Source organism: Anomaloglossus baeobatrachus, chromosome 9 (assembly GCF_048569485.1).
Source record: "Anomaloglossus baeobatrachus isolate aAnoBae1 chromosome 9, aAnoBae1.hap1, whole genome shotgun sequence".
Classification (NCBI taxonomy): Eukaryota; Metazoa; Chordata; class Amphibia; order Anura; family Aromobatidae; genus Anomaloglossus; species Anomaloglossus baeobatrachus.
In genome coordinates, this window is record NC_134361.1 from 44,500,500 (window position 1) to 44,525,284 (window position 24,785).

Sequence of the window (24,785 nt, forward strand, 5' to 3'; positions counted from 1 at the left end):
CGACCTGATGGCGTCACGGCACAACAACAAGGTCCCGGTTTTCATGGCACGGTCTCACGATCACCGAGCTCTGGCGGCAGACGCCTTAGTTCAGGATTGGTCGCAGTTCCGACTACCTTATGTGTTCCCACCTCTGGCATTGTTGCCCAGAGTGCTCCGCAGAATCAGGTCCGACTGCCGTCGCGCCATTCTCGTCGCTCCAGACTGGCCAAGGAGGTCGTGGTACCCGGATCTGTGGCATCTCACGGTAGGCCAACCGTGGGCGCTACCGGGCCGTCCAGACTTGCTGTCTCAAGGGCCGTTTTTCCTTCTGAATTCTGCGGCCCTGAACCTGACTGTGTGGCCATTGAGTCCTGGATCCTAGGGACCTCAGGTTTAGCTCATGATGTTGTTGCCACCATGAGACAGGCTAGGAAACCATCCTCCGCCAAGATCTACCACAGAACGTGGAAGATATTCTTATCTTGGTGCTCTGCTCAGGGAGTTTCTCCCTGGCCATTTGCATTGCCTATTTTTCTTTCCTTCCTGCAGTCTGGGTTGGAAAAAGGTTTGTCGCTTAGCTCCCTTAAAGGACAAGTCTCTGCGCTATCCGTATTCTTTCAGAAGCGCCTGACGCAACTTACTAAGGTACGCACGTTCCTGCAAGGGGTTCGTCATATCGTTCCCCCTTACAAGCGGCCATTGGAACCCTGGGATCTGAACAAGGTTCTAATTGCTCTCCAGAAGCCGCCTTTCGAGCCTATGAAAGAGATTTCCTTTTCTCGGCTTTCACAGAAAGTGGCTTTTCTGGTGGCGGTCACGTCTCTTCGGAGAGTGTCAGAGCTGGCGGCGTTATCTTGCAAATCTCCCTTCCTGGTGTTTCACCAAGACAAGGTAGTACTGCGTCCAATTCCAGAGTTTCTTCCCAAGGTGGTTTCTTCCTTTCATCTCAATCAGGAGATCACTTTACCATCTTTGTGTCCGCATCCAGTTCACCAATTTGAAAAGGGTTTGCATCTGTTGGACCTGGTGAGAGCACTCAGGATCTACATTTCCCGCACGGCGCCTCTGCGCCGTTCGGATGCACTCTTTATCCTGGTCGCTGGTCAGCATAAAGGGTCGCAAGCTTCCAAATCCACCCTTGCGCGGTGGATCAAGGAACCAATTCTTCACGCCTACCGTTCTGCTGGGCTTCCGATTCCTTCTGGACTGAAGGCCCATTCTACCAGAGCCGTGGGTGCGTCCTGGGCATTACGGCATCAGGCTACGGCTCAGCAGGTGTGCCAGGCGGCTACCTGGTCGAGTCTGCACACTTTTACCAAGCATTATCAGGTGCATACCTACGCTTCGGTGGATGCCAGCCTAGGTAGACAAGTCCTTCAGGCGGCGGTGGCCCACCTGTAAGAAAAGGGCTGCCTGACAGCCCGATCACGAGGTATTCTTTTACCCACCCAGGGACTGCTTTTGGACGTCCCAATTGTCTGGGTCTCCCAAATTCGGAGCGAAAAAGAAGAAGGGAATTTTGTTTACTTACCGTAAATTCCTTTTCTTCTAGCTCCAATTGGGAGACCCAGCACCCGCCCTGTTTTTTCTTAGGGTATTTGTTTTTCGGGTGCACATGTTGTTCATGTTGTTAAGTTAAGTTCTCCGATATTGTTTATCGGATTGAATTTGTTTTGAAACAGTTATTGGCTTTCATCCTTCTTGCTTTTGCACTAAAACTGAGGGACCCGTGCTCCCATGGGGGGTGTATAGCCAGAAGGGGAGGGGCCTTACACTTTTAAGTGTAGTACTTTGTGCGGCCTCCGGAGGCAGTAGCTATACACCCAATTGTCTGGGTCTCCCAATTGGAGCTAGAAGAAAAGGAATTTACGGTAAGTAAACAAAATTCCCTTCTTTTGTTATATATTTGTTTATTATTATTTCTATTATTTTTATTATAGATTTTTATTATTCTTATATTATTAAATTAATAATAATATTATTATTATATATTTTTTATATATATATATATATATATATATATATATATATATATATATATATATATATATATATATTTATTTGGGAAAGGGGGGTGGAGGTTCTTTTGATAAGGTGTGTGAGTTTGTGGGAAACGCACCTCTTGCTGTGACCATTTTTTGTTAAATTTTTTTCCCCATGGGCTTCTCTAGTCTTAAAATCATTGAAAAAAACATAAGCAAATGCCTGTTACAAAATCAAAAACTTCTTAAAAGGAACCTGTCAGGTGCAATATGCACCCAGTACCACGAGCAGGTCTGGGTGCATATTGCTAATCCCTGTGGAACTGTCCCTGTATCTAGTAGCATAGATAAAGAGATCTTGGGAAAAGTATTTCTAAAGAGCCTTTATGATATGCTAACGAGCGCAGGGACTAGTCCCGAGGGCGTTTGTGCCCTTGGCTAGTCGGCCCACACGGACTAATCAGCATCTAAGGGAGTTGCCCATTACTAAATATTTTCCATGATGGTCTTAAAGGGAACTTGTCACCGAATTTAGTCTCTATAACCTGCGGCCACCAACAGTGGGCTCATATATATAGCTGCATTCTAGAATACTGTATATAAGAGCCCAGGCCGCTCTGTAGAACGTAAAAAACAGTTTTTTAATACTCACCTAGGGGGCGGTGCAGTCCGATGGGTGTCTCTGCTCTTCGGTCTGGTGCCTCCTCTCTGCGGCAATCGCCGTCCTCCTTCTACCCAGTCCAGGAAGGATGACATGTCCTACATCATCTACACAGGGCAGCATTGCAGTCCTATGCAGGTGCACTGTGATCTGCGTTGCTCAGGGCAGATTAAAGTATTGTAATGCGCAGGTGCGAGGAAAGGTTAAGACCGCCTGCACATGGGCACTACAATATTTTGGAGTGCTATGTTGGCCTGTGTGGATGATACAGGACCGCCACAGAGAAGAGGCACCGGACCAAGAGCAGCGACACCCATTGAACTGGATCGCCCCCTAGGTGAGTATTATAAAAGTGTTCTTTACGTTATACACAGCAGCCTGGGCTCTTATATACAGTATTCTGGAGTGTGGCTCTATATATCAGCCCACTGTTGGTGGCTGCAGGTTATAGGGGACAAATCTGGTGACAGATTCCCTTTAAAATAAAGGTAAAACAAATCACAGTCGCCTATTGGACCGCTGGTATCCCCCCACCAGTCTACTCCCTTTCTTTCCTAAAAAGGGGACATTGCATGGCTGCTGCAGGCATTCGGCACCCACTGATTGATTGCAGCGGTACCATTCCGTGAAAGCCAAAAATAAGTTTTGGCTCTCACTTCTGGCTTGGATGGAATTCGGGGGATGCGGGCCACGGTGCAGAGGGACCCGACAATAAGTGAATTTTTATTTATTTTATTTTTATTATACAGTCATATGAAAAAGTTTGGGCACCCCTATTAATGTTAACCTTTTTTCTTTATAACAATTTGGGGTTTTGCAGCAGCTATTTCAGTTTCATATATCTAATAACTGATGGACTGAGTAATATTTCTGGATTGAAATGAGGTTTATTGTACTAACAGAAAATGTGCAATCCGCATTTAAACAAAATTTGACTGGTGCAAAAGTATGGGCACCTCAACATAAAAGTGACATTAATATTTTGTAGATCCTCCTTTTGCAAAAATCACAGCCTCTAGTCGCTTCCTGTAGCTTTTAATGAGTTTCTGGATCCTGGATGAAGGTATATTTGACCATTCCTGTTTACAAAACAATTCCAGTTCAGTTAAGTTTGATGGTCGCCGAGCATGGACAGCCGTTTCACATCATCCCACAGATGTTCAATGATATTCAGGTCTGGGGACTGGGATGGCCATTCCAGAACATTGCAATTGTTCCTCTGCATGAATGCCTGAGTAGATTTGGAGCGGTGTTTTGGATCATTGTCTTGCTGAAATATCCATCCCCTGCGTAACTTCAACTTCGTCACTGATTCTTGCACATTATTGTCAAGAATCTGCTGATACTGAGTTGAATCCATCCGACCCTCAACTTTAACAAGATTCCTGGTGCCGGCATTGGCCACACAGCCCCAAAGCATGATGGAACCTCCACCAAATTTTACTGTGGGTAGCAAGTGCTTTTCTTGGAATGCCGTGTTTTTTTGCCTCCATGCATAACGCCTTTTTGTATGACCAAACAACTCAATCTTTGTTTCATCAGTCCACAGGACCTTCTTCCAAAATGTAACTGGCTTGTCCAAATGTGCTTTTGCATACCTCAGGCGACTCTGTTTGTGGCGTGCTTGCAGAAACGGTTTCTTTCGCATCACTCTCCCATACAGCTTCTCCTTGTGCAACGTGCGCTGTATTGTTGACCGATGCACATTGACACCATCTGCAGCAAGATGATGCTGCAGGTCTTTGGAGGTGGTCTGTGGATTGTCCTTGACTGTTCTCACCATTCTTCTTCTCTGCCTTTCTGATATTTTTCTTGGCCTGCCACTTCTGGGCTTAACAAGAACTGTACCTGTGTTCTTCCATTTCCTTACTATGTTCCTCACAGTGTAAACTGACTGTTTAAATCTCTGAGACAACTTTTTGTCTCCTTCCCCTGAGCAACTATGATGAATAATCTTTGTTTTCAGATCATTTGAGAGTTGTTTTGAGGAGCCCATGATGCCACTCTTCATAGGAGATTCAAATAGGAGAACAACTTGCAAGTGGCCACCTTAAATACCCTTTCTCATGATTGGATACACCGGCCTATGAAGTGCAAAGCTCAATGAGGTTACAAAACCAATTTAGTGCTTTAGTAAGTCAGTAAAAAGTAGTTAGGAGTGTTCAAATCAAGAAATTGATAAGGGTGCCCATACTTTTGCAACGGTTAAATTTTGTTTAAATACGGATTGCACATTTTATGTTAGTACAATAAACCTCATTTCAATCCAGAAATATTACTCACTCCATCAGTTATTAGATATATGAAACTGAAATAGCTGTTGCAAAAACCCAAATTGTTATAAAGATAAAAGGTTAACATTAATAGGGGTGCCCAAACTTTTTTCATATGACTAATATATATATATATATACACACACACGCACACACTACTAAATATGTGTGTATATATATGTGTGTGTGTGTGTGTGTGTGTGTGTGTGTGTGTATGTGTATGTATATATATATATATATATATATATATATATATATATATATATATATATACTTTTTAGACCATCTTGGGACCTTTTACAGCAAACAATTTAGCAGGGGGATAGGCCCTTTAACTTGTAATAACTTTTTTTTTTTTTGCAGACAAGTAGTAATTGTTCTTGTGTTAATTGTTGTGTTGTCATTTCATATCCTAATGAGACAGTATATAGCGATTTACCATCGTAATTATGTTCCTTGTCTCCTGGCAAAAAAAAAAAAAGCTTCATTTATTTGTAATCTTGACCTTCATCTTGGGAGCGTGATTAGCGCTGACATAGATTCACCTTTCCCGGTGAGGCGGATCCTGTGTCGCCCGGCTGGTAAAGTCTGGCCGCGATTCTCCTCCAGGCTACTGTCACTTACAATAGGGCTCCATTAAGCTTCCCGTAGACCTCTTGTTTGCCGATGCAGACGCCCGTAAGTCGTTCAGAGACGCCCCCCCCCCCTCCTCCTCATCCTCACTATTAAACCAACAGGTTTCAAGTCAAAAGGTCAGTCCACCTGGGGGCCGAGCCTGACGGGGGAACAGAGGCGGCTTTGTTGTATTTGAGGGGATTATGTCAGCGCAGGTCGAGAGGAGCTCGTCAAATATGAAAGGAAAGTTGAATCAGACAAAAAAAAGTGACTGACTTTTTTTTTTTCTTTTTCTGTGAAAGATGGACAGATAATGGAGCTGATTTATGCTGTTATCAGGGGTTTTCCCACTTCTATGAGTGAGGGTCTGACCGCTGGGACTCCACTGATCCTGAGATCAGAGACCCCCATCTACATACACACCAATAATCCATGCATTCTTTATTACACTTCTGGAAATAGTTCAGTGCTGTTCTCGGCCATCTCCGGCCGTCCCGTCATTTTGGTCAAATGAAAAATTGATCAATATACTCGAGTATAAGCTGAGTTTTTCAGCCCATTTTTTTATGCTGAAAACGCCCCCCTCGGCTTATACACGAGGGATGGTCCCACAAAAAATCATTCTCAACTGTCCTCTGTTCCGGTGGTGTCCTCTTACCTCCATCTTGCGGACCGCAGGCACATAGACCCCTCGATCGCAGCAGGGGCTGCCTCTTTTTTCGTCAGAGCTTTACTTCACTTGAATGATTTGCGGCGCCGCAAAGTATTCAGCTGAAGAAAAGCGCCTATGGCAGCAGTGGCCCCTGCATGGGACGCGATCACAACGGATCTATTGTGCCTGCGGTCCGCAAGAAGGAGGTAAGAGGACACCGCGGGGACAGGTGAGACTAATTGTGTGTGTGTGTACAACGGCATAATAGGGGACAAGAAGGGGATCAGAATGAGGACATTACTAAAGGATGGGGGGACATTACTAGAGGGCTCATAACTACAGGGGACAATATGGACACATTAATACAGGAGACAAGGATGGGCACATTACTACAAGAGGTGGTCAAGGATGGGCACATTACTGCAGGAGACGAGGATGGGGCACATTACTACAGGAGACGAGGATGGGGCACATTACTACAGGAGATGAGGATTGGGCACATTACTACAGGAGACGAGGATGGGGCACATTACTACAGGAGACGAGGATGGGGCACATTACTACAGGAGACGAGGATGGGGCACATTACTACAGGAGACGAGGATGGGGCACATTCCTACAGGAGACGAGGATGGGGCACATTACTACAGGAGACGAGGGTGGGGCACATTACTACAGGAGATGAGGATGGGGCACATTACTACAGGAGACGAGGATGGGGCACATTACTACAGGAGACGAGGATGGGGCACATTACTACAGGAGACGAGGATGGGGCACATTACTACAGGAGACGAGGATGGGGCACATTACTACAGGAGACGAGGATGGGGCACATTACTGCAGGGGACGAGGATGGGGCACATTACTGCAGGGGACGAGGATGGGCACGTTACTACAGGGGACAAGGATGGGCACGTTACTACAGGGGACAAGGATGGGGCACGTTACTACAGGGGACAAGGATGGGGCACGTTACTACAGGGGACAAGGATGGGGCACATTACCACAGGAGACAAGGATGGGGCACATTATTACAAGGCGGGACAAGGATGGGAACATTACATTTTTATTGGTATATATTTTTATTTTTGAAATTTACCAGTAGCTGCTGCATTTCCCATCCTAGTTTATACTAGAGCCAGTAAGTCTTCCCAGTTTTTTGTGTTAAAATTAGTTTCCTCGGCTTACACTCGGGTCGGCTTATACTCTAGTATATAAGGGTAGTCTCGTAAATCTTACAATTGCAGCCTGACATACCCTTTAATTAACAAAAGTAGTCCAGTCCTCACAATTCAGGATCCCCCACTATTAATAAGAGTGGACTACAGAGGTCAGCTCTGGAGGACCAAGCGCAGCCACACATTACATTGTATTGTGCAGTGCTACAGGGGACAAGGATGGGCACATTACTACAGGAGACAAGGCACAGATCTGGCCAAGGTTACAAAAGAATTTCTGCAGTTCTCAAGGTTCCTAAGAGCACAGTGCCCTCCATAATGCTTAAATGCAAGAAGTTTGGGACCACCAGAACTCTTCCTAGACCTGGCCGTCACTTTCCCTCTGGGGGCGCTGCAAGGATAATGAACACTTGCTGCCTGATTACTGCCGGTGGTCTTGGTAAGAAGACACCCCGTGATCAGTTTATAGTCCGATGAGGCTTCTAATAAGAGATTATCCATGGCGGGCAGGCCAACTTTAATCACCGCCGATTGTTAATACTCCTCATTGTGCCGGTGGCCGGCTTTAGGCCCCGCCGCTCTGTCCAGGAACTCGTCACAGTTGTCAAAAAAATAATTGTAACGTTATAAAGTTGGCTAAAAACAAAGTGTAAGAGAAAGTAGAGCACGATGTCCTCAGCCGCGGGAACACGCAGTCTCATTATCCACAAGTGACATTGCAGCGGCCCCAATCAATGTTCCTCTCGCTGTCTAAATGTTTTAAAGAGCTGAGAGGGGGGCGAGAAGGGGAGGGGAGGCCTCTGCTTAAAAATGACAGCTCAACTTTTCCCGAGAAAACATTCCCAGTGCGACTCAAAAACTTCTCCGCTTTTTTTTTTTGTGTGTGTGTCCTTGTCAGAAAGTAGAGTTCTGCCAGTTGAAGGACGCCCTGGAAATCGACTGGAACAGCGAGAAAGCCAAAGCCGCGCTCAAGAAAACACCGGCCGACTATTTCCTCCTGCAAGGTAAAAACTAAATGATGCTGAGATTCTAGGAGCAAAACGTGTATTTTTATTTTTTTTTTTACTTTATTGATTTTATTTTTTTTTATATTTATATAAAATAAAAAAAAAAAAATATATTTATATTATTTATATATATATATATTTTAAATTTTATTTCTTTAAAATAAAAAAAAAATATATATATATATAGATATATATTATATTTTTTTTATTTTAAAGAAATAAAATTTAAAAAATATATATTATTTCTTTAAAATAAAAAAATATATTTATATATATATATATATATATATATATATATATATATATATATATATATATATATATATATTATATATACATATATATTATATATTTTTTTTTTATTTTAAAAAAATAAAATTTTAAAAAAATTGTTTGTGTGTGTATGTATGTATGTATGTTTTGTTTTTTTTTGTGGGGTTCAAGTGTTTTGAATAAGTAGCAGGTCACTAAAGTTTAGAGGTCCTCCGTCTGCTGGGCGTCCGTGCTTTTCCATGGCCGCTATGTGTTTCTTGCATTTTTCCTGTTGAGGCTTCCACCCGCAAAATTGGCCGGAACACCGTTTGCAAATGAATGTTTCCCTTTGGTCTAATTACTGGAGGTCACCGCACTTTGATGCCAAGAGCGAGTGGTGCCTTTCAGGGATTCAGGATACATAAGGTGCAAAATTTATAAAAACAAAAAAAAAAATCTGTTGTTGCTGCGTTCACAGAAAACTATGGAATGATGTTAATTTAATAACTTTACTGCATGATAAATGGTGTAAAAAAAAAACAACAAAAAGCACATAGAACAAAAGTGGAAAGAGGCAACAATTATTTGAAGGAAAGGAAAAAAAATGTTAGAGCTGTTAAAAGCACATGTATGAAAAAACACCTAAATGTTCCTGGGCAGGAAGGGTGATAATTGCCCTCTCCTGAACTGGTTAAGTTGTTAATACCACGTAAAGTTAGAGAATGGGGTCATTTAGTGCTGATCCCATAACTGCAGAGTCCAAACCTCCTCTAGTAACATCAGCAGAAACACTGAGTTCGCCGGGAGCTTCATGGCCCAGAGCTGCAGCACCTGTACATCACCAAGCACAATGCTAAGCCGTACATCACCAAGCACAATGCTAAGCCGTACATCACCAAGCACAATGCTGAGCCGTACATCACCAAGCACAATGCCCAGCCGTACATCACCAAGCACAATGCCGAGCCGTACATCACCAAGCACAATGCCAAGCCGTACATCACCAAGCACAATGCCCAGCCGTACATCACCAAGCACAATGCCCAGCCGTACATCACCAAGCACAATGCCCAGCCGTACATCACCAAGCACAATGCCCAGCCGTACATCACCAAGCACAATGCCGAGCCGTACATCACCAAGCACAATGCTAAGCCGTACATCACCAAGCACAATGCCGAGCCGTACATCACCAAGCACAATGCCGAGCCATACATCACCAAGCACAATGCCAAGCCGTACATCACCAAGCACAATGCCGAGCCGTACATCACCAAGCACAATGCTAAGCCGTACATCACCAAGCACAATGCCAAGCCGTACATCACCAAGCACAATGCCAAGCCGTACATCACCAAGCACAATGCCTAGCCGTACATCACCAAGCACAATGCCGAGCCATACATCACCAAGCACAATGCCGAGCCATACATCACCAAGCACAATGCCGAGCCGTACATCACCAAGCACAATGCCGAGCCGTACATCACCAAGCACAATGCCGAGCCGTACATCACCAAGCACAATGCCGAGCCATACATCACCAAGCACAATGCCGAGCCGTACGTCACCAAGCACAATGCCAAGTATCAGATGGACGAGTGTAAAGCCACCACTACTGGACTCTGGAGGAGACGTGTTCTGTGCAGTGACTGATCACACTGGTTGGGCGAGTTTGGTGTAAGAACATGACCGGCCGCGCAGAGCCCCAACTTCAGCCACATCTAACAATTATAAAAGAGATTGTTACCCGGTCTGTGCCCCCAACCTCAGTCTCTGACCTCACAAATGCTTAGCTTGATGAGGGGGCAAAAATTGCCACAGACACTTCCAACACACTTCCAAAATCTTGAAGAAAACCTTTCCTATAAGAGTGGAGGTTGTTATATATTCAGAGGGGCCAACTCCATATTAATGTTGATGGATGTAGACTGGGAGATCAAAAAATGTCCTGTAATGTAATGGATACATATAGATATGCTGGGTATGGGGTCTATGGATACATATGGATATGCTGGGTATGGGGTCTATGGATACATATGGATATGCTGGGTATGGGGTCTATGGATACATATGGATATGCTGGGTATGGGGTCTATGGATACATATGGATATGCTGGGTATGGGGGTCTATAGATTCATATGGAAGATCGTATTTAAGGGAAAAATTAAAGGGAACCAATCACCAGAATTTTCATATATAACCTAAAGCTACTGCTATTCTGGCGCTATCAGGCCGATACTATACATACCTGTAGTGGTCAGCTCGGATGTTTAAGTTTTCAAATCCAAGAAAGTAAAGTTTATAAAATAATCAGCTCCTTGAGTGACAGGATGAGATATCTGGGGGTATTTATAGTTATCCCCTCCACCTATTAGAATTAGCTTAAATATTAAACAATCGATTTACTTTTTCTCCTGCAGGACCTGTGTGAGGTCATACCCATGTGACCAGAAGGGGCGGGGCCTCAGCAAACAGAAAAATGTTGCTTCCTGGTATTGTTGGCTGAGGCCCCGCCCCTTCTGGTCACATGGGTATGACCTCACACAGGTCCTGCAGGAGAAAAACTAAATTAAATCGATTTGTATAATACGTATGCTAATTCTAACAGGGGGAGGGGATAACTATGAATACCCCCCAGATATTATCTGATCCTCAGCTGCTGTCAGTCAGGAAGCTGATTATTTTATAAACTTTACTTTCTTGGATTTCAAAACCTAAACATCCGAGCCGACCACTACAGGTATGTATAGAATCAGCCTGACAGTGCCAGTATAGCACTGTATGTATAGACTCAGCCTGATAGTGCCAGTATAGCACTGTATGTATAGAATCAGCCTGATAGTGCCAGTATAGCACTGTATGTATAGAATCAGCCTGACAGTGCCAGTATAGCACTGTATGTATAGACTCAGCCTGATAGTGCCAGTATAGCACTGTATGTATAGACTCAGCCTGATAGTGCCAGTATAGCACTGTATGTATAGACTCAGCCTGATAGTGCCAGTATAGCACTGTATGTATAGAATCAGCCTGACAGTGCCAGTATAGCACTGTATGTAGACTCAGCCTGATAGTGCCAGTATAGCACTGTATGTATAGACTCAGCCTGATAGTGCCAGTATAGCACTGTATGTATAGACTCAGCCTGATAGTGCCAGTATAGCACTGTATGTATAGACTCAGCCTGATAGTGCCAGTATAGCACTGTATGTATAGACTCAGCCTGATAGTGCCAGTATAGCACTGTATGTATAGACTCAGCCTGATAGTGCCAGTATAGCACTGTATATATAGACTCAGCCTGATAGTGCCAGTAGAGCACTGTATGTATAGACTCAGCCTGATAGTGCCAGTATAGCACTGTATGTATAGATTCAGCCTGATAGTGCCAGTATAGCACTGTATGTATAGACTCAGCCTGATAGTGCCAGTATAGCACTGTATGTATAGAATCAGCCTGATAGTGCCAGTATAGCACTGTATGTATAGAATCAGCCTGATAGTGCCAGTATAGGGCTATGTGCACACGCTGCGTTTTTTTGACGCTGCGTTTTTGTGCGTTTTTGGCCGCTAAAAACGCACAAAAACGCACCTGCGTCGAAAAAACGCGGCAAAAAACGCACGCGTTTTGCCGCGATTTGGTGCGTTTTTTTGCTGCGTTTTGCTGCGTTTTTGCTCACTGCGTTTTTTATCAGTGAACAAAAAAAAAAAAAGGTCTGATGTCATTTCCTTCTTCAATGTGTTCTTCATTCTCCACTCGTGTATGCAGAAGAGCAGACAGCTGCAGAACTACAAGGCTCAGCATCCTCGATCCAATAGTGTATGCAGGACAGCAGACAGCAGCTGTCGAACTACAAGGCTCAGCATCCTCCATCCAATAGTGTATGCAGGAGAGCAGACAGCAGCTGTCGAACTACAAGGCTCAGCATCCTCCTTCCAGGACTGTATGCAGGATTTCTTTGCCCCCCCAAAAAAAAAAAATGACGTGGGCTTCGCCATATTTTTGTATGCTAGCCGGGTACAGCAGGCAGGTACGGGCTGCCCCCAACCCCCAGCTGCCTATTTGTACCCGGCTGGGAACCAAAAATATAGGGAAGCCCTTTTTTTTAAAATTATTTCATGAATTTCATGAAATAATTTAAAAAAAAAAATGACGTGAGCTTCGCCCCATTTTTGAGTCCAGCCGGGTACAACTAGGCAGCTGGGGATTGGAATCCACAGTGCAGGGTGCCCATGCTTTCTGGGCACCCCCGCTGTGAATTGCAGTCCGCAGCCACCCCAGAAAATGGCGCTTTCATAGAAGCGCCATCTTCTGGCGCTGTATCCAACTCTTCCGGCTGCCCTGATGCCGGGTGGCTAGCCAGGTAATAATGGAGTTAGGGCTAGCTGTATATTATCAGCTGGCCCTAAGCCCGAAATTCATGGTGTCACGCCAATATTAGACATGGCCACCATGAATTTCTAGTAAAGATAAAAAAAAAACACAACACAGAAAAATATTTTTATTAGAAATAAAACACAACACAATTAGTGACTCCATCTTTATTGAAATAAACCCCCCTCCGCAGTAATCCTGGGTCAGGGTCCCGCGCCGTCCAATCAGGATCCAATATCATCTGATCGGTTTGCTGGAAGGCAAAGCGATCAGATGATGTGTCAGGTTAAAGGATGTGAATCCCATCACACATCAGCTGATTGTATAAAAGCCGATTATACAATCAGCTGATGCATCAGTAGAAAAAAAAAAAAAATAATACTCACTTATGTGCTGAATTACCGGCAGCTCCTGGAGCGATGGGGCGGGAGTCTGATCCTGTCCGATCGCTGCAGCAGCTGCCGGTAATCAGGGATGAAGTCTCCTGACGCATCCGCTGATACCGGCTGGGCGCCCGCGTCAGCCCGAGACTCGATCAGCTGATGCGTCAGGTGACTGCATCAGGTGATCCATCGCCAGGTCCTGCAAGCAAGGTCCTGCCCCGGGGAGACTGCACACAGCCGGAGCGGGAGCGGCGATACCGTGACAGGAGCTGGGAGCGGGCATGGCACCGCGAGGCTGCAGACAGGTGAGTATAACTTTTTTTTTTATTATTCTACTGTTAACTTTTGTTTTCGCAGCTGCCTCCACCTCCTGCCTGTACATGGCGCCGCACGGCAGCAGACATGCCCAGGACAGAAGATGGACGCGGCGGTGACGGTACCGGGAGGATTCACGCTTCTGTCTTTACTGACAGAAGGAATCCTCTTCCTGTACATGTCACTTTACTACCCACCTCCTGCGCTTATAGCTGCGTTTTTGGTCTTAGAAACGCACCAAAACGCAGCTATTTGCGTTTCTCATTGCGTCTTTCAACATCCCATTGAACTCAATGGATGAAAAGCGCAGTGAAAAACGCGGGAATAATTGACATGCTGCGTTTTTGTGGTCACCACAAAAATGCAGCTGAAAAAAAAACGCTGTGTGGGGACAGCAAAAATGAAAACTCATAGACTTTGCTGGGGAAGCAAAGTCATGCAGTTTTGAGGCCAAAAACGCACCCGAAAAACGCGCAAAAACGCCGAGAAAAACGCACCGTGTGCACATAGCCTAGCACTGTATGTATAGACTCAGCCTGATAGTGCCAGTATAGCACTGTATGTATAGACTCAGCCTGATAGTGCCAGTATAGCACTGTATGTATAGACTCAGCCTGATAGTGCCAGTATAGCACTGTATGTATAGACTCAGCCTGATAGTGCCAGTATAGCACTGTATGTATAGACTCAGCCTGATAGTGCCAGTATAGCACTGTATGTATAGAATCAGCCTGATAGTGCCAGTATAGCACTGTATGTATAGACTCAGCCTGATAGTGCCAGTATAGCACTGTATGTATAGACTCAGCCTGATAGTGCCAGTATAGCACTGTATGTATAGACTCAGCCTGATAGTGCCAGTATAGCACTGTATGTATAGAATCAGCCTGATAGTGCCAGTATAGCACTGTATGTATAGACTCAGCCTGACAGTGCCAATATAGCACTGGCTTTAGGTTATATAGGAAAATCCTGATGATTGGTTCCCTTTTAAATGAGCATAGATCTTTAAGCTGATGGTATCACCAGTCTGATGGATCTTCTTTTTACTGGTTCTGTTTTTTGGGGGGCTTTTGCAACTGTGTATAATAATGCAGAATGCCAGAACAGAACCTGATCTCACATAGACACCCGCGGGGAGAATACTGGTGCAAGGATTTCATGGCGTGTACCGGCAGATGCCGCTCCGTGAGGACACAGCAGTGCATATCACAATGTAACCCCCCCCCCATACTGCACAATATAAGATGCAGCCTGATTGCGCCTGTGCCAGGTGTCTTCCGGGCCCTCTCCGCGCCTCCTCGGTGCCATCCCTATAGGACGGGCACACTGCAGCGCTCCTGTGTGCCTCTTGGCTCTGCACAGCTGACTTCTGCCTGATTTCTGGAGTTCTGACACCCGAAGCTTTCTTTTCTGTTTTTATATGTATAAAGCTTCCTTCCTGCCGCCGTCTGCCCACTCCACCCCCACGTGGCAACTGGACTCCGAAACCGAGCTGAAGGGCGTCCTTGTGTGCTGCCGGTGGCGGGCGTGGCGTGCACCTGCTCCGCTATTCTGGGTTTCCTGTGCTGTGACCTGCGGGAGCGGCTCAGGCTGTGCGTGTACATTCCTCCAGCTCCACTAGCTTATTATGGGGCCATTTCCTCTTAAAGGGTAATTCCAGGTTCAGGTTTGAGCAGAATTTGACACCCATCCCCTCTGGTCCAGTGGTGTCTATATTAATGTCTCCCTTGGGGCGTTTTTTTTCCGTCACCCGACAAGCTCAGGCATGACGCTGTGTTACACGGAGTACCAGCGATTCGGGGAAAGGACCGAAAAAGTGACAGGTCTGTAACGGCTGGTATCACAGCCACAGGGGTTTTCCTAACGGTCAGAGATGGAGGACCCCCCAAAATCTTCCCTGTTCCTCCTCCTTTTAGGATACTGAATGGTGCAGAGGTTGAGCATGCGCAGCGCCGCTCTGTGTGCAATAGGGTCATGCTCAACAGCTGGACGGGAATGTGCGACCAAGACCTAGCCATCATTCATCCCCTTTATGTGTACTTTAAATGGGTCCCAATAGACTTATTACAGCTGCAATCTGTGCTTGTTGCATATAGAAGGACCCTATTAGCCGTTCTTCTAGGTTTTGTTGCTTCGCTCTGTTGTTCCTCCTGGAAATATGTGCATAAATCAGCAGGGAGCTACCATTCCCCTTATGGATAGGCTGTGTTCCTCCCTACACACCCTTGACCAGTTAGTTCTGATTGGACAAGTGAGGAAGTTTGTAGAGATACAAGAAATTGACCAGTAGCGCCCACTTTCCAGGAGGAACAACAGAGGAACTGCAGAGTTCTAAGGAAGGATGCTTCAATGGTTACTTGATAGGATCAGTGCCAGGACCCGAGTCCCTGTGGCTCCGGATGATCAGATATAACACAAGGCTTCCTCCAGGGTCCAGAGCACCCAAAATACACCCACCCCCCCCCCATAGAAGTCAATGGATGGGGTTTTAGCCTCTGAATGTGAACAAGAATATTATGAGCTGACAGCAAGCAGAGATCTTACAGGATCATCCCCATTCTGTAAGGATTGTGGCAGTGATTGACGCCCGTCCTCTGCTCCTGCCGCTGACCACCCTCGCTCCGCAGGCAGACGCGGCCTCCCATGTTCGTGCAGCGTGTGAGGCGAGGACGGCACGTGCTCGGTGGGTCGGGACCTGCCCTTTCTGGAAGATGAGCCGGAGAAGCTGCTGTTATTTTTGGCTGCCCTCGCGCTGCTGTCGTCTAAGCCTTAGGGGAAGCGATAAGACAGATGCCACCACTCCCTCCCAGCAGACTCTATTACTTTATTTGCTTTGGGCATGTGTCCTGATTATTTTTTTTTTTATTTTTTTACTTCAACAATGAATAATATTCCGGTCATAGAAAAGATGAGCACAAACAAGAGGGATGACAAACCCGAGCACAAGACGTGGAGGCATGTCCCGGGATGCTACTGCTCTTCCCGGACAAATAGAAATAATCAGTATACGTCTCCTATGGCTGCTGTGAGTGACTTCAACAAGGGTGTGTCTTGGAGTGTGATCACACCAAGTTATTGGAGGGGTTTTCTCCTTTTTTTCGTCTCCCTTTTTTTTTTCTCATCGTTTTTTTTTTTTGGCTCCCTTTTTTATTCGGCTCTATTTTTTTTTTCTTGTCTCCCTTTTTTTTTTTTTCTAGTCTCCCTTTTTTTTTCTCGGCTCCCTTTTTTTTTCTCGTCTCCCTTTTTTTTTTTTCTTTTCTCGTCTCCCTTTTTTTTATTTGGCTCCCTTATTTTATTCGGCTCCCTATTTTTTTTTTCTCGTCTCCCTTTTTTTTTTTCTCGTCTTTTTTTTTTTCTTCTCCTTTTTTCTTTTCTTCTCCTTTTCTTTTTTTCTTCTCCTTTTACTTCTTTTTCTTTCTTTTTTTTTTCTCCTTTCTTTTCCCTTAAAGTTTACATTGAAGAGTTTTTCTACTACAAAAACTTTTTGAAAAAAAAGTGTGAACGTGACTCTTCTTCGGGATGCTCGCCTTTAGATTTTGGAGACATAACTCTTCAACTCTCCAATGAAAGCTTGTGGTGTTTTGGAAAGTTTGAACTCTGTGAACATACACATGAATTTCCCCTTTACGTTTGGGAATTCATTACTGTAGTGGATTTTTTTCCATTACATATAGCCATTTTTTATTTTCGAAACAGAACCCTTATTGGAGACCCCCCACTTCTGTTCTATATAGACTGTATAGTCCCGTCCTGTGGTCCACAATGCAGTTCTGTGTGACCCTGCCCTACTCCCCCAAACATCAGGTGACTGCTGTGGCGGCCTGTATGTGTAGTATACATATTTGAGAACAGAGGAGCGGTACACAGCCATCTGGATCTCCCCATAAATTCACACTTTGTATCTCCAGAATAGTGTACGACTTACAGGTGGCTATCTGTGTTCGTGGCTTTCCCCATAGCCTTCTCCTATCTGGAGCGCTATTATGAGGAAAAGGGAACCCCAATACTTCCCACACGAGCAGGTCCCACTTTCTGGACCCCTATCTATTAGGCATTTTTAACTTACACTTTTTGTAAGCCAGAAATTACCTCCTTTTTATTGCAGCCCTTGAGAGTAACATGACAAAATGGGCCTAAGAGAAGAAAAGCTTGTGCGTCCCTGGTATAGACACTGAAGGAGCGAGTTTGCACTTTATGGCATCTACAAATTAGAGCAAAGTTGTCTGACCTCTGTTTTCGGCCCGGGCTGCTGAATGTCTTATGGTACGGTGGCCTCGAAACGCCATCTGTGAGGGGAAATTCAGGGCCAAAAGGTAACCGAAACAGTGGTCTGGCAACAAATTAAGGCTCCCATACACATTGCTGAACACACAGATATCGGATAACAATCTGTGTTTGGGGGCCTGGCCAACGACATATCCTAGACTGGAGGCCTGGCCAACGACATATCCTAGACTGGAGGTCTGGCCAACGACATATCCTAGACTGGAGGTCTGGCCAACGACCTATCCTAGACTGGAGGTCTGGCCAACGACCTATCCTGACTGGAGGCCTGGCCAACGACCTATCCTAGACTGGAGGTCTGGCCAACGACCTATCCTAGACTGGAGGTCTGGCCAACGACCTATCCTAGACTGGAGGTCTGGCCAACGACCTATCCTAGACTGGAGGTCTGGCCAACGACCTATCCTAGACTGGAGGTCTGGCCAACGACCTATCCTAGACTGGAGGTCTGGCCAACGACCTATCCTAGACTGGAGGTCTGGCCAGCGACCTATCCTAGACTGGGGGCCTGGCCAGCGACCTATCCTAGACTGGGGGCCTGGCCAGCGACCTATCCTAGACTGGGGGCCTGGCCAGCGACCTATCCTAGACTGGGGGCCTGGCCAGCGACCTATCCTAGACTGGGGGCCTGGCCAACGACATGTCGTAGACCTGGGGTGTCCTGGCCAGAGAAATATCATACCATACACTCTTATCTGTGATGACTCTGCAAAGTCTGCCCATATCTACACAGAGCAGCTGACAAGTGAGCGTCAGAAATCAGAAGGTGTCGGCCATTGTGTGCACTCCAGTGGCAAATGTGAAATCTGGATTATTTATATATTACATAAAGTAATAATTGAATTGTCGTTTTCTTGCCTTTGCTGAAAACTGACTATTTATAATGCAGCAATATAATATCTCACAAGATTCGTCCTTCTTCTTGCCGGTAGGGGGCAGTGCAGCCATGGAGTATCCCCGCGTGCTGCCCCCCGTCTGTCTGAAGTGTTTGTTTGTTTCTGGCTCCCGCAGCCGTGCAGCTATAATGAAACAGTCGTCCCCCTTGTCGGGGGCTTTATCACTACCATCTTTCATCTGCTAAATACGGCTCACATTTTCCGTCCGAATATGTAAAAATTGCATTAGTCAGACGCTAGTGTTTAGAATTAGCCTACAAAGGGGGGGGGGGGGGGGTCGGCTGTAACCAGACAATAGTCTAGGATGGATACGTCCAAAGGGCTGATCGAGTCAACATGCGAAAACATGTGGCCTGTTACTCGCTGGAATAAAAGGAGCTGTATGGGCCAATGCGCTTTAAGGGATATTCCAATCTCCATAAATAGCTATAGTGGGATACAGCTTGGAAATAGAAGGACCATTGCACTTTACTGCTTATTAAAATTTATAGCCGTTTTTGAGATATTGACACTTTTTTTTTTTTTTTTGTTTACAGCTCGTTGCCTTGGTGACCGACCACTGCTGCTAAACAGCTGAACATGCTTAGTGCTTACAAGCTCTTTTCTATTACGCTTGTAAGCACTGTTTTGGGATCACATGAGCGCACTGTTACCTTGTAATCCAGCTTCAGTGCCGTGTTCATGAGCAATCAGCGGTGGTCGGTCTCCCAGGCAATAAGCCGTAAAGATACGTAATATAACCTGTAATATAGAGTGCGGCCCCCTAATTGGTGATCCCTTCTTTACTGTCTCTGCAGTTATAATGAAGTTCCGCACTGACAAGGGCAGAGACCCCCGGCCCGGCAGCTTCCAGGAGGACTGCGACGCTCTGCTGCAGATCCGCAACGACCTGCTGGACTCCATGGGGGTCAACCCCGATCTGCTGGCAGAAGACTTTACAAGGTAATCCTCCGAGTGTGGGTCAATGTAGAAAGACTTGGGGAGAAGGGAGCGCAACACAAAGCACCCCACTAAAGGACAAGGGTGTCTATACATTTCTACTGATTTATTTCAGGAACAAATGCAAAATGCTCCATTTCCCAGATTCTACCGCCACTGATTACATCTAATCACACCATATATAAGAAAACTATTATATGATACTAACAAGCTATACAGAAGTCTATCACTCATCCAATTCAAGTAAAACAAGATATCTAGAATAATGTTAAAAAACAAATGTGTAAGTATATGGGTGTGTAATATATATAGAAAATCAATTTTCATTTTTACAATTTTTTTATGCATTTTCTTAATATATACATATGAAAAATTGTAAAAATGATAAAATATATCTTTCATTTTTACAATTGTTTTAATATATATAATATATAATATATATTTATATAATGTAAAAATGAAAAGATATCAAATATATATTTAATTTTTACAATATGTATAATTTTTTTATTAAAACATACATATAAAAAATTGTAAAAGTGTAAAGATAAAATATATGGTGTGTCTGTGTGTGTGTCTGTGTGTGTGTCTGTGTGTGTAATATTTCTTTTTTTAGTATTATTATTGAGTTCGGTGAGAGATAGGTAAACTTACACACTCCCGATAGTCACGGTCCATGTCTCCTGACCCTGAGCTCAACAGCTTCATAGACCTATATGAGACTGTTGAGTTCGGCTTAAGGCTCTGTGCGCACTAGAAATGAGAAGTTTCTCAAGAAAATTTCTTGAGAAACTTCTGGGAGTGAAAGATTTCGGAAAAAATCCGCACCAAATCCGCATGCGGATTTGCCGCGGAATAGCCGCGGAATTGCCGCAATTTTCCCGCGGGTGGTTTCCTGCGGATTCTTGCAGGCTGTACTGCCGAAATCCGCAGGGTACCTGCGGAAATAATGGACATGTTCATTTTCTCAAGAAAGTTTCTCGAGAAATTCTTCTCAAGGAAATTTCTTGAGAAAAATCCGCACCAGTGCACACAGCTATTTTTTTTTTACCATAGGATTTGCTGGGAAATGTCTGCACAAAGATTGCAGACATTTCTCAAGAAATTTCCGCGGCAATAGTGCGCACATAGCCTAAGACACCCACACCCCCCAGACCTAGTGCTTTTGATATGTCTCTAAAAAAAAAAAAAACTGATAGAGGGTAATAAAATGACCAAAATGTAATTCCTCCCCTCCTTGTGGGCACTTAAAAGCCAGGACCGATCATATGAGGAGACTATTTTGTCCCAGCTCTTTCCGCCTCCTACACAGATACAATCAAGGAATAAAACTTTTCGTCCTGGTCCCAACCTTAATCAAGGGAAGTTTCTATAGTAATCACCACTGATAGTATAATTTACAGTCATGGGGTGATGCCTCTACAGGGTTAATGTTGACCGATTCTATAAATGGAATGAACCGGATAATCCATAACGCACACAATGCCGGCGTTTTTCTGCTGTTCTGATGCTGAAAGCTCTATATTAAAAATGTCCCTCTCCGCTCTGCAGCATTACACACTGTAATATCGCCGGATGATAATAATACCATATAGCATCACGTAAGGTCTCATCATACCATCTGTGAGCACAAGGCCACATGTGGCGCTCGTACGGCATCACTCACACATAAAATACCAGTAATTGTGTCCAGCCGTGCGTGTGTAATATCCACAGGAACAGTCGCCCGCGACAAGACAAATGTCTGTGTGAGTGGAGAGGGCAAAAAAGGTCAATATTGGGGGTTTGGGGGCAATTTTTTGCAGCTTTCGCAAATAAGAGACTAAACTGTACACCCATAGCCATGTATTGTCTGAAGGTGGATCCACCGATTATCACTTAACAATCATGGACACCTTAATTCGATTTTCCCTCAAGGCATAATTTTTTTTCCTCCAAAAAATAAAGCCCCCATGCAAATGTGGCAGCCCGATTTTTTGAGGAAGTGGTAACTTGACGAAAAGTTCCCGTTTCCCTCGGGGTCACTGGAGGCGATCTAGAGGGAGAGGTGAAAGGAACAGTCTTTTCGGGGTCATTTTAGAATCGCCCTTTCCCTCTGACCCATAACTATAGACAGAACCAGGAAAATCTGCAGCAAAACCCACAAAAATTTGCTGACACAGGTTTCCCACGTGCTATGTTGAAAGTGAAAATAGCTGAGCAAAAAGGTTTGCAGGATTCTGGTCCAGAGGCCATGTCGCTAGTCTGTGGCCATCCGTACCAGGGCCATGGGAGCCTCCTCCATCACCCGGCGCCTCCTATCACACGTGGGAAGACATTATCGAATTCTACTAATTGGAAAACATTCTATGGGAACCAAAATCCGGCGATTAAAAATATTGGTAGAAGGGCTGTACTTACCGAGGCTCCGGGTCTGCTGTATGCTGCTTCCAGGCCGCTCATTCACTTCCTGGGCCGCTTATTACCTTCATTGCATATGCACTGCTTTCCCCGCCCACTGGCATCTGTGATTGGTCAGACTCGCCCCTACCCTGAGTGTCCGCTGATTGCTTCCAATCACATGCACTGTGTGTGTCTATCATGGTATAAAAATAAAATATTTGGCTTAGGGTCCCGCCATATTATGATAGCCAGCACAGATAAAGCCCTCGGCTACAGGCTGCAGCCCCCAGGCGTGCACTTATCTTGGCTGTTGATCAAAATAAAAATAACTGCATGCGTTTTTGTTTTTTTTTTTTTTACATTTATATATTTAAATAATTTAAAAAAAAACTTGCGTGCAGTCCCCTCAATTTTGATACCCAGCCAAGATAAAGCCCCACAGCTGCGGGCTAATATTTTCAGACTGGGGAGACCCATGCTTATTGAGCCACCCCTCCGCCTAAAAATAGCAGCCTGCAGCTGCCCTAAATTACCACATCCATTAGATGTGACAATCCTGGCGCTTTACCTGGCTCTTCCCAAATTGCCCCCTGGGTAATGAGGTGTTAATGTCAGCTCATAGCTGCCACTAAGACCTAGATTAGTAATGGGAGGCGTCTGAGAATTCCGGGCCCGGCAATTGGGTACATTTGAAACCCCGCGGATCCGGACTTTTACAGGCTGGGTTCACTACTAAAGGGTAATGTAAAAGTAAAAGTCCGGATCCGCGGGGTTTCAAATGTACCCAATGCTACATTGGGTAATAAAGTGGCCACACTAAAACTTATTTTACTTCCTCTACAGCCCCATTCTCTAGGTAGGTGCGACCTTCAGACGTTTTTGGGAATATCATTTAATTTTTGTCTTTGTTTTTAATTTTCACACCTTTATTTCCCCTCAGCTATTGTTTTTCGGAAATGGCTCCTGTCTGTGCGGTTGTAGGAGGTGTCCTGGGCCAAGAAGTAGTGAAGGTAGGCACGGAGCGCACACCACGCATACAGACCCCGATCCTCCAGCGTCTCGGCGGGTCACTTACCACATTTCCTATTCTTTCCTCATCTACAGGCTCTTTCCCAACGGGATCCTCCACATAATAACTTCTTTTTCTTCGACGGCCTCAAAAGCAGTGGCATCGTTGACTGTTTGGGTGCCAAATGATGACAATAAGGTTACATATTGGAGAATCAGCGGCTTTCGGACACTCGGACCAATATAACTGCACTTTTTGTAGAGGCAGTATTGCACTATCCTCGCTCGGGTAGCCTCCAGGACTCCATTTACAGCCATGGAGCAAATATGACGCCGAAGCCATGAAGTTATCGCCGGTTCTCCGGATTCACCAATCTGAAGATGCCGAACACCAGCTTCATGAAAGTGCAATGTGTTCTGGCCTCACTTGGGAAAACCACGATATCGATGTCACGTGATCTGCGCTGGTTGTTGTTTTTTTATATAAGTATTTTTTCTGTCCTATTTTTTTTATTTTATTTTTTTTTTTCATTTTCAATAAAAAATAATCAAAAATGGTAATAGAGTCTCTATCTTTACATATATAATTTGCTGCCACTGCTCAGGTTCCTCCATCCGTATCCCAAAATTACATTGATGATTTGTCCTCTGTAGAGCCAATGTGTCATAAAGGGCAAGCGAGTGTTCAGATGTTTGATGTCCTCAGGGAAGAGGGTAAGGCTAGTTTCACACTTGCGTTGAACAGTATCCGTAGCATTGCGTTGTGTGACGGATGCAACGGATGTGTTGCATATAGTGGCACAACGGATACTGCAAAACAACGGAATCCGTTTTGATTTTTTTTTTTTACAGTTTACTGGCGGCAGACTATTGTGAACGATCAGCTGATCACCCGGCTGCTGGCAGATCAGCAGATCGCTCACAGCAGCCGGTCGCCGGGTGATCAGATGATCGCTCAGAGCAGCCGGTCGCCGGGTGATCAGATGATCGCTCACAGCAGCCGGTCGCCAGGTGATCAGATGATCGCTCACAGCAGCCGGTCGCCAGGTGATCAGATGATCGCTCACAGCAGCCGGTCGCCAGGTGATCAGATGATCGCTCACAGCAGCCGGTCGCCAGGTGATCAGATGATCGCTCACAGCAGCCAGTCGCCGGGTGATCAGCTGATCGCTCACAGCAGCCGGTCGCCGGGTGATCAGCTGATCGCTCCCAGTAGCTGGCCGCCGGGTGATCAGCTGACCGCTCACAGCAGCCGGTCGCCGGGTGATCAGCTGATCGCTCGGCCGCCGATAATGTACGCGGGGGGCGGAGTGAGGAGTGGGTGGAGCCGAGCGGGGCCATGGTGCTGAGGACAGGTGAGTGTGCGTGTATGTATGTGTATGTGTGTGTATGTACATACATGCGGAGTGGAGTGCGGGAGGGGGCGGAGCAAAGCGGGGAAGTGTCGTGCTCCCTGCACACGTAGCGAGGGTAAATATCGGCAAAGCACTTTGCTTGGTTACCCAATATTTACCTTGGTTACGGGTGCAGGGAGCCAGATAGGGCATGCGCAGTGAAATCCAACTGATTGCGCTGCTGAAAAAAAGTTACA

The 24,785-nt window shown here is 45.3% G+C and overlaps 1 protein-coding gene across 1 annotated transcript in view; it reads left to right on the plus strand.

Moving 5' to 3' along the window:
• The window catches only part of SAE1 (SUMO1 activating enzyme subunit 1), a 75,322-nt gene extending 51,567 nt beyond the window's left edge, over nt 1–23,755 (plus strand). Inside the window, exons 6-9 of the mRNA XM_075322599.1 lie at nt 8,245–8,350; nt 19,663–19,807; nt 23,127–23,196; nt 23,291–23,755. Of these exons, the coding sequence (XP_075178714.1) occupies nt 8,245–8,350; nt 19,663–19,807; nt 23,127–23,196; nt 23,291–23,383 (414 nt within the window). The 3' untranslated portion in view covers nt 23,384–23,755. The remainder of the gene's footprint in view (nt 1–8,244; nt 8,351–19,662; nt 19,808–23,126; nt 23,197–23,290) is intronic.
• The last annotated feature ends 1,030 nt before the right edge of the window (nt 23,756–24,785 follow it).